The sequence below is a fragment of the Gopherus evgoodei genome, unplaced genomic scaffold (assembly GCF_007399415.2).
Source record: "Gopherus evgoodei ecotype Sinaloan lineage unplaced genomic scaffold, rGopEvg1_v1.p scaffold_35_arrow_ctg1, whole genome shotgun sequence".
Lineage (NCBI taxonomy): Eukaryota > Metazoa > Chordata > Testudines > Testudinidae > Gopherus > Gopherus evgoodei.
In genome coordinates, this window is record NW_022060027.1 from 4,988,724 (window position 1) to 4,998,475 (window position 9,752).

A 9,752-nucleotide genomic window follows, 5' to 3' on the forward strand; every position below is an offset into this window, starting at 1 on the left:
TCACCACTGGACCCTGCCCCCCTCCCAAGGCAGTGGTCCTGGCCAGCTCTGAGCTCGGCCTCCCCTGGGCCCCGGAGCTGCCAGCTGTCAGTAGCCCCAGCCGGCTGGGAGGCAGCTGCCCAGACCGAGATGGGGGGGGGAACGTGCCCCAGTGGGAGACAGATGGTGCGAGCTACTCAGGGCACAGCCCCAGGGGAGCAGCAGGCAGCTTTGAGCAAAACTGTGACCCCACAACCCACCAGACCCCACTGCCCTCCCAGAGCCAGGGAGAGAACCCAGGAGTCCCAGCCCCAAGCGACCCCCTCGTTCTACCCACTAGACCCCACTCCCCTTCCAAAGCCAGGGAGAGAACCCAGGCGTCCTGCTTCCCAGCCCCCCTCCCGCTCTAACCAATGGACCCTACTCCCCTCCCAGAGCCGGGGAGAGAACCCAGGAGTCCTGCTTCCCAGCGCCCCCCCCCCGCTCTAACCAATGGACCCTATTCCCCTCCCAGAGCCAGGGAGAGAACCCAGGAGTCCTGCCTCCCAGCCCCCCCGCTCTAACCAATGGACCCTACTCCCCTCCCAGGACCGGGGAGAGAACCCAGGAGTCCTGCCTCCCAGCCCCCCCGCTCTAACCAATGGACCCTACTCCCCTCCCAAAACCGGGGAGAGAACCCAGGAGTCCTGCCTCCCAGCCCCCCCCGCTCTAACCAATGGACCCTACTCCCCTCCCAAAACTGGGGAGAGAACCCAGGAGTCCTGCCTCCCAGCCCCCCCCGCTCTAACCAATGGACCCTACTCCCCTCCCAGAACCAGGGAGAGAACCCAGGAGTCCTGCCTCCCAGCCCCCCCGCTCTAACCAATGGACCCTATTCCCCTCCCAGAGCCTGGGAGAGAACCCAGGAGTCCTGCCTCCCAGCCCCGCCCCCTCCCCGCTCTAACCAATGGAATCTACTCCCCTCCCAGAGCCGGGGAGAGAACCCAGGAGTCCTGCCTCCCAGCCCCCCCGCTCTAACCAATGGACCCTACTCCCCTCCCAGAACCGGGGAGAGAACCCAGGAGTCCTGCCTCCCAGCACCCCCCCCCCCCCCGCTCTAACCAATGGACCCTACTCCCCTCCCAGAGCCGGGGAGAGAACCCAGGAGTCCTGCTTCCCAGCGCCCCCCCCCGCTCTAACCAATGGACTCTACTCCCCTCCCAGAGCCGGGGAGAGAACCCAGGAGTCCTGCCTCCCAGCCCCGCCCCCCCCGCTCTAACCAATGGACCCTACTCCCCTCCCAGAGCCAGGGAGAGAACCCAGGAGTCCTGCCTCCCAGCCCCCCCGCTCTAACCAATGGACTCTACTCCCCTCCCAGAGCCGGGGAGAGAACCCAGCAGTCCTGGCTCTGAACACCCCCCCTCCAGTCTAACGCCACTAGACCCCACTCCCCTCCCAGAGCTGAGGAGAGAACCAGGGAGTGCTCCCCCCTCACCAGTGAGAATTACATCCCAGGAGCAATGGAAACTATCCAGCACCAGATTGAATGGGTGGGTGGGCGGGTGGGATAATGAGATGCAAATATATGCTCAGAGGAGCGAGTGTAGACAGGGTCTGGGAGTAAAGAGAGAGAACGGGCTTGGGGCCCCCCCATGTCTGAGTTTCTGGGGTGGGGGCAGGAGCCAGGGACAGTACCAGACCCCCCCCCAGCACAGCAATGAGGCCTTAACTGGCCTCAGGGAAAGGCTGCAGGTGCCCCCCTCCCCCAAGGGGAAAGGCCCCACTCCCCACCCCCCGAGCCAGCCAGTCCCTGCCCTGGGGCCTGACGGGAGCTGGTGCACCCTAGAGGGGACAGGCCCCATACCCCATTCCCTGCCCCCCTGAGCCAGCCAGTCCCTGCCCTGGGGCCGGACGGGAACCAGCGCTCCCTAGAGGGGACAGGCCCCATGCCCCATTCCCTGCCCCCCGAGCCAGCCAGTCCCTGCCCTGGGGCCGGACGGGAGCCGGCGCCCCCTAGAAAGGACAGGCCCCTGCCCCCCGAGCCAGCCAGTCCTGCCCTGGGGCCGGATGGGAGCTGGTGCCCCCTAGAGGGGAGAGGCCCCGTGCCCCATTCCCCACCCCCCTGAGCCAGCCAGTCCCTGCCCTGGGGCCGGACGGGAACCAGTGCTCCCTAGAGGGGAGAGGCCCCATGCCCCATTCCCTGCCCCCCGGAGCCAGCCAGTCCCCGGCAGAGGGAAAAGGCCCTGCATGGGGCAGCAGAGAAAATCCTGCAGCCCCTGGCGCGGCTGGCAGATGGCTGGGGGGCGGCAGGGGGGCTGGCTGTGAGGGGGGGAACAGGCTGTCCCCGGGAAGGTGAGAACACAGCGCGGGGAAGGCGGAGCTGGCAGAACACAGGCGGGAGGGAGAGAGAGAAAACCGACTGGGACAGAAATCAGAGCTGGAGACGCACACCGAGCCCGCACCGAGCCCGCCCCGGCCCCCCCAGCCGGCGCTCCCGCCCCGTCCCCCCCAGCCGGGCAAGGCCGGGCACTACCCCCCCAGCCGGCGCTCCCGCCCCGTCCCCCCCAGCCAGGCAAGGCCGGGTACTGCCCCCTCAGCCGGCGCTCCCGCCCCTTCCCTCCCAGTTGGGCAAGGCTGGGCACTGCCCCCCCAGCCGGTGCTCCTGCCCTGCCCCCCCCGCCGGGCGCGGCCAGGGCTGCCAGGCACAGACAGACGCCGCCGTGGTTCTGTCGCACTGTTTATTCCGCTCCTTCGGGTGCAGATTTGACACGGCATGAACCAGCCCCCCTGACAAGCCAGCTGCCCCCCCCATCCCTACGCCAGGGCAGCAGGGGACTGCCCCCCCCCCAACAGCTGGTCTCTGGGCAGGCCAGGAGCAAGAGCTGGAAAGAAAAACCCAGGAGCCCTAGCTCCCAGCCCTACCCCCCTTGCTCCAACCACTTGGCCCCACTGCCCTTCCAGAGCTGGGGAAAGAACCCAGGAGTCCTGGCTCCTAGCCCCACCCCCTCCGCTCCAACCACTAGACCCCACTGCCCCCCCCCAGAGCTGGGGAAAGAAGCCAGGAGTCCTGGTTCTCTTCATCCACCCATTGCTGCTGGGCATCACAGCCCCAACCCCCCACATGCCAGCTCCCCCTTGGTCTGGTGGAGGCCCCCCAACTCTGGATCCTGGAGTCTCTCCTAAGGGCAGAGGGGGGGGGTCTGCTCAGGGGGGCCCCAGCTGGGGCTGGATGGGCATCTTCACAGTCAGCACCTGTGGGGAGACGAGGGGGAGATGAGAGGGGAGGGGAGCGGGGGGGGAGCTACAGCTGAGCAGCGAGGGGGGGCGGAAACACTGCAGAGGGGGAGGAGTCGCACAAGGAGGTGGAGTCATAGCTTGGAGGTGGGGTCAGTGTCCTGTGGGAGGGGAGTTTGTGCCCCAGGGGATAAGAGCTCGCCCCACTCCCCCGCTGCAGAGGGGCGGGATTCCCTGTGGGGGCAGGGACAGGGGGTTCCCCAGGGGGCTGGGTGATGGGGGGGCAATGGGGGGGTTTCCCGGGGGGCTCACCGCGGTGCGCCGGTGGAAGCGGGCGTGGCTGCGCTCCGGGACGATGTCGTGGGGGATGTAAATGTCGAGGACGTAGGGGTCTGGGCCCCCCCGCAACACGACCCGGTCCTGCCCCAGCTCCAGGGAGAGTTCCCGCGCTGAGCCCTGCAGGAGGGGTCATGAGAGCCTGTGGGGAGAGACCTGCCCCACAGCGCCCCCCGAGGGGAGAGACCCAGCCCCAGAGCACCCCCCGCGGAGAGAGACCCACCCCATAGCGCCCCCCAAAGGGAGAGACTTGCCCCATGGCTAGCACCCCCACCTCACAGTGCCCCCCAAGGGGAGAGACGTGCCCCACAGCCAGCATCCCCGCCCGGCCAGTGCCCCACCTCCCACCACCCCCTGCTGGGACTGACCTGCCCCCCGCCCCCAGCCAGCACCAGCCAGCACCCCGCCTCCCACCACCCCCTGCTGGGACCGACCCGCGGGCCCCCTCCCCCCCCAGCCAGCGCCCCGCCTCCCATCACCCGCTGCTGGGACCGACCCCCCCCCAGCCAGCGCCCCACCTCCCACCACCCCGTGCTGGGACAGTCCCGCCCCCTCCCCCCCAGCCAGCACCCCACCTTCCACCACCCCCTTCTGGGACCGACCCCCCCCCAGCCAGCGCCCCGCCTCCCACCACCCCCTGCTGGGACCGACTCCCCCCCTCAGCCAGCAGCCCGCCTCCCACCACCCCCTGCTGGGACTGACCCCCCCCCCCAGCCAGCGCCCCGCCTCCCACCACCCCCTGCTGGGACTGACCCCCCCCCCAGCTGGGACTGACCCCCCACCCAGCCAGCGCCCCGCCTCCCACCACCCCCTGCTGGGACAGACCCCCCCCCAAGCCAGTGCCCTGCCTCCCACCACCCGCTGCTGGGACAGACTCCCCCCCCCCCCTTCCCAGCCAGCGCCCCGCCTCCCACCACCTCCTGCTGGGATTGACCCCCCCCAAGCCAGCGCCTCGCCTCCCACCACCCGCTGCTGGGACTGACCCCCCCCAAGCCAGCGCCTCGCCTCCCACCACCCCCTGCTGGGACAGACTCCCCCCAAGCCAGCGCCTCGCCTCCCACCACCCGCTGCTGGGACAGACTCCCCTCCCCCCCTTCCCAGCCAGCGCCCCGCCTCCCACCACCCGCTGCTGGGACAGACTCCCCCCCACCTTCCCAGCCAGCGCCCCGCCTCCCACCACCCCCTGCTGGGACTGACCCCCCCCCGCAAGCCAGCGCCCCGCCTCCCACCACCCCCTGCTGGGACAGACCGGATGCTGGAGCAGCCAGGAGCTCCCCTCAGCAGAACTCACCACTCTGGGCAGGTGGATCTCAGCCAGCAGGAATTCGGGGGGCCCTCCTGCCGGCTCTGCCAGGATGGTGAATTTGGGCAGCACAGGGGAGCTGCAGAAAGAAACGGGCGTGGGGAGGGCAGGCGCTCAGAGGGGGACAGGTCTGAGCTCACTGCCTGACATGGCACAACAGCCAGCGCCCCACTGGGGACAGGCCGCATGGGGGGGACGACCCCAGCAGAGAGAGGGAACTGTAGGGGGAGGGGATTTCAGTACCCAGTAAAAATCCGTGTCGGCCCCCCGACACACACATCCCACTTTGGCCCAAGGCCCGGCCATGGACCCAGCCCCACAAGTCTGTCTGGGGACGGCACAGCTCCATGGGTCGCTGGCTTGCCCCTCAGCTTTCGCTGCAAGAGACCCCCCCAGGGGACACACCCAGGCCTGAGCCTTCTGGTCAATTTCAGCAATGGGAGGGGGGGCCTTTAACAGCCTCTCAGGCAGGGGCACACCCCCCCGTCCTCCCCAGCATACACAGCCCCCTCCACCAATCAATTAGCCAGGGACACCGTTTCAACCAGGTCAGCCGGACCCTTGCAATCACGTCCCATTGCCCCGCCCTGTCCATCCCGCTGCCTGGAGCCCCTTGTGCAGGATGCCATCGCAAAGCTGGGGGGCTGGGCTTTTTGGGGGTGCTGGAGAATCCTTTGTAGCCCCTCAGGCTCACATGTGACCCACGGTTCTAGGCTTCCCCCACCCCGATGGAGCCGGGCACGGTCGGCTCGGAAAAGCTGTATTTTCCATCCCTGGGTGCGTGCCTGATGGGGGAGAGCCCATTGCACTCCTGGGGGCCCCGAGGGGGGGGGTCAGACACCTGCTTATTTCCTCACTACACATGGAGCCAGCGGAACTCTCTGCCACTGGATTTCCAGAACAGCAGCCATGTGGGGGATGGGATTGGGGAGGGGGTTGTTAAAATCCACAGCATCTCAAGGAGCTCGACCCACAGGGGGCAGAGTCTGGGGGGAGGGTAATCAGACCCCCCCCTCCACTCACCTGAAGTCCATCTCCTGTATGATGGGACTGGACTTGGTGCGGATGGTCTGTCCGGAGATGGAGCCCATGAACTTCCGGTTCTTCAGGATTCGCCACGCTGCAGAGGGGCGGGGAAGGAGTTAATGGAGAGGGGCAGATTGGGGGCAGTGGAGCAAAAGCCCCCTTACCTCCCACAATCCTGCCGGTGCCCCTCACTCCCGATCCGCAGCCCCCTGCTAGCCCAGCCCTGGGCTCCCCCCAGCTCTGCCGGTGCCCCTCACTCCCGACCCGCAGCCCCTGCTAGCCCAGCCCTGCCCATGCCCCTCACTCCCGATCCGCAGCCCCCTGCTAGCCCAGCCCTGGGCTCCCCCCAGCCCTGCCGGTGCCCCTCACTCCCGATCCGCAGCCCCCTGCTAGCCCAGCCCTGGGCTCCCCCCAGCCCTGCCGGTGCCCCTCACTCCCGATCCGCAGCCCCCTGCTAGCCCAGCCCTGGGCTCCCCCCAGCCCTGCCGGTGCCCCTCACTCCCGATCCGCAGCCCCCTGCTAGCCCAGCCCTGGGCTCCCCCCAGCCCTGCCGGTGCCCCTCACTCCCGACCCGCAGCCCCTGCTAGCCCAGCCCTGCCCCTCACTCCCGACCCTGGACAGTACCTGGGTGATTGATGTCCATCTTGTACTTGTCTGCCAGCCCCTCGAGGGCGATGGTGATGAAGAACTCTTTGAAGAAGGGGTCAGCCTGGCACAGAGAACGGGCAGGGTCACTGGGTCCAAGGGGACAGCGTGGGGAGCACTAGGGAGATGCACCCCCACCCCCTGCACACACGTTACCTCCCCTGCCCCACCCGCAGCGCAGGGCCCGGCCCAGCAGGGGGTGCTCACCTCGACTTTGCTGAAGAAGCCGGAGTTGATGACCACGTCGTACGCGGTGCAGCCGTTCCCGCCTGCGACAGAGAACGACCGTGAGCGCTGAGCTCCCCTCCCCCCCGCCGGGGCTTAGACCCAGTGCAGCCTGGTCTCGGGCTGGGTGGGAGCCGGCGCCCCCTGGCGGGACAGGCCAGTAACCCATTCCCTGCCCCCGAGTCAGCCAGTCCCTGCCTGGGGCCAGCTGGGAGCCAGCGCCCCCTAGAGGGGACAGGCCAGTAACCCATTCCCTGCCCCCGAGTCAGCCAGTCCCTGCCTGGGGCCAGCTGGGAGCCAGCGCCCCCTAGAGGGGACAGGCCCCATGCCCCATTCCCAGCCCCCCTGAGTCAGCCAGTCCCTGCCCGGGGCCGGATGGGGGCCGGCGCCCCCTAGAGGGGACAGGCCCCATGCCCCATTCGTCACTCCCCTGAGCCAGCCAGTCCCTGCCCTGGGCAGGATGGGGGCCGGCGCCCCCTAGAGGGGACAGGCCCCATGCCCCATTCGTCACTCCCCTGAGCCAGCCAGTCCTTGCCCTGGGCAGGATGGGGGCCGGAGCCCCCTAGAGGGAAAGGACCAGTGCCCCATTCCACACCCTCCTGAGTCAGCCAGTCCCTGCCCTGGGGCTGGATGGGAGCCGCGCCCCCTAGAGGGGACAGGCCCCGTGCCCCATTCCCTGCCCCCGAGCCAGCCAGTCCCTGCCCTGGGCCAGATGGGAACCGGCGCCCCCTAGAGGGGACAGGCCCCATGCCCCATTCCCTGCCCCCGAGCCAGCCAGTCCCTGCCCTGGGCCGGATGGGGGCCGGCGCCCCCTAGAGGGAAAGACCCCGTGCCCCGTTCCTCACTCCCCTGAGCCAGCCAGTCCCCGTCCTGGTGCTGGCGCCCCCTACAGGGATAAGGGACAGGAGTTCTTGCTGAGGGTCGGGAGTCACAAGAGATCCCAACAGTGGGTGTTTGTATGCGGGGGGGGGCCCGCAGGGGTCAACGTGGGAGGTTCCATCCATAGGGCGGGGGGGGGGTCACAGCGCGGGGAGGCCTCACTGTTGTCCAGCTCGGCGTGGGGCTCCCCCAGACTCATGGGGATGCGGAAGGACGAGGCGCTGTCCGACTCGATGAGACACTCCAGCTCCTGGCGGCTGAGGTCGGGGGGCGCCGGGATGTGCAGCGACCGGCAGATGTTCACAAACACCTTCTCCTGGGAGCCCGCATGGGTCTTAATACAGAAGCCTAGAGGGAGAGGGAAAGGAAGGGGTTGGTGCCCCTCACTCCCGATCCACAGCCCCCCCAGCATCCCAGCCCCAGGCTTCCCCCGGCCAAACTCCATACCAGGCTGAGGCTGGATCGGCTTCGAGTCACGCACCGAAGGCATTGCACTCTGGATCTTCTGGGTGGCCTGCAGGGATAGGGGGATGAGACAGCACCAGACCCCACCACACTCACTCCTCAGTCCCTCCAGACCCACACGCCTGCAATGAGGCCTCAGCACAGCCAGGTCCTTGTGAATGAATCCACAACTACTCCCCCTACCCAGGATCCCAACTGTGAGCCACCCCCGCTGCTCGCCTCAACTCAATCGCTGCATCACCTGGAACAAATGAGAGTGGGACCAAGGGGGGATCCCACCAGTCCTCACAGGGCTGATCCTGCGCCACCAGATCCCATCAGCCCCCCGCTTCCTCCTTGCAGGGGCTGATTCCTCTGCCAGCTCCCTTGGCCAGATCTCACCTACCCACCGCTATCAGAGTGCCACAAACCCCGCAGGTGGGGAGGGAGCAGAGGCCACTGGGTCAACATCGCACCAAGAGATCCTTGGTGAGACCCAGCCCCTCCGGCTCCGAGGCCTTGGTACTCCCCGACAGGGCCCCACAAGCAGAGCCAGCCTGACGCCCCCACAATGCTCCCCAGCACCGGGCGGGGGGCGGGCAGGAGCTGGGCCGCTCACAGACCTGGAGCAGCAGCTGTCTGAACTCCTCATCGTCTTCCTCCTCCAGCTCTGCCGAGAGCAGGGACTTGTCCGTCTGGGAGGCCATGAGCTCTGCTCCGGGGACGGGGCTGCAAAGCAGACAGAACTTCAGACAGACGTGCCAGCTGACGTGGCGTGGGAGCGAGGGACCACCCAGCCCTGCCAGCCCCAACCCTGCCCCCGACCGCCATGGGCAGAGGGGCCCGCGGCCTCCCAAGCCAGGCCTGGTCCCTGGCAGCACGGACTCTGGAGCAGCACTGGAGCCCGGGGCAGCAGGCCCGGCCACCGGCTCACGGAGCGGATCAGGGCACCGGCTCCTGGGGCGATCCCTGCAGCCCCCCCCAAGGTGTCACCCCCCCAGTACCATGCCAGGCTGCCAGCCCAGGCCGATACCAGCCCCCATGTCCCATCCCCCGCTGAGCCAGGCAGAGAACCCAGGAGTCCGGGCTCCAAGCCCCCCTCCCTAGACCCCCCCTCCCAGAGCCAGGGAAAGAACCCAGGAGTCCAGGCTCCCACCACTAGACCTCACTCCCTCCCCAAGCCAGAGAGAACCCAGGAGTCCGGGCTCCCAGCCCCCGAGCCAGAGAGAACCCAGGAGTCCGGGCTCCCAGCCCCCCCCAACCGAGCCAGAGAGAACCCAGGAGTCCGGGCTCCCAGCCCCCCCCCAACCGAGCCAGAGAGAACCCAGGAGTCCGGGCTCCCAGCCCCCCCCCAACCGAGCCAGAGAGAACCCAGGAGTCCGGGCTCCCAGCACCCCCCAACCGAGCCAGAGAGAACCCAGGAGTCCGGGGTCAGGGACGGCGGGAGGTCACACCAGCTCTCCCCCCCCACCCGGGCACTGACCCCTGCCCTTTGCCTCCCCGCTGCTATTGGCAACGCTGGCCCAAGCCTGCGACACCCACTTCCGGGAGCGTTGAACCAACTTCCGGTGTCTGTTGCCACACTTCCGGTGAGGACAGTATCGCTTCCGGGGTAGGGGGTTTCCGCCGCACTTCCCCTCTTCTGCCACATTTCCTGTCACGGGGTGGAGGAGGCGGGACTTGCGGCGATTCACCTACCGGT

General features: G+C 68.5%; 1 protein-coding gene across 3 annotated transcripts; it reads right to left on the minus strand.

Annotated features, from left to right (window-relative positions):
• Positions 1-2,752: 2,752 nt before the first annotated feature.
• PIH1D1 (PIH1 domain containing 1) lies at positions 2,753-9,659 on the minus strand. Of its 3 annotated transcripts, none has more exons than XM_030544922.1 (10): positions 9,593-9,659; positions 8,674-8,779; positions 8,054-8,120; positions 7,769-7,954; positions 6,710-6,771; positions 6,482-6,566; positions 5,855-5,951; positions 4,820-4,910; positions 3,505-3,648; positions 2,753-3,210 (listed from the first exon to the last, which is right to left on the minus strand). In XM_030544922.1, the coding sequence occupies exons 2-10, from the start codon at positions 8,755-8,757 to the stop codon at positions 3,163-3,165; spliced, it is 864 nt and encodes a 287-aa protein (XP_030400782.1). In that variant the 5' UTR covers positions 8,758-8,779; positions 9,593-9,659; the 3' UTR covers positions 2,753-3,162. The 3 variants fall into 3 exon arrangements, with proteins under 3 accessions (XP_030400782.1, XP_030400781.1, XP_030400780.1); XM_030544921.1 differs by lacking the exon at positions 9,593-9,659 and adding an exon at positions 9,468-9,505; XM_030544920.1 differs by having other exon boundaries at positions 2,755-3,210; positions 9,534-9,633.
• Between the last annotated feature and the right edge of the window lie 93 nt (positions 9,660-9,752).

Coding starts and splice junctions, on each gene's coding strand:
- PIH1D1 (XM_030544922.1), bottom strand. CDS start 8,757: ATGGCCTCCCAGACGGACAAGTCCCTGCTCTCGGCAGAGCTGGAGGAG. Junction 6,567..6,709: donor GCTTCTTCAGCAAAGTCGAG/GTGAGCACCCCC, acceptor TCTCTGTGCCAG/GCTGACCCCTTCTTCAAAGA. Junction 5,952..6,481: donor GATGGACATCAATCACCCAG/GTACTGTCCAGG, acceptor GCCCCTCTGCAG/CGTGGCGAATCCTGAAGAAC.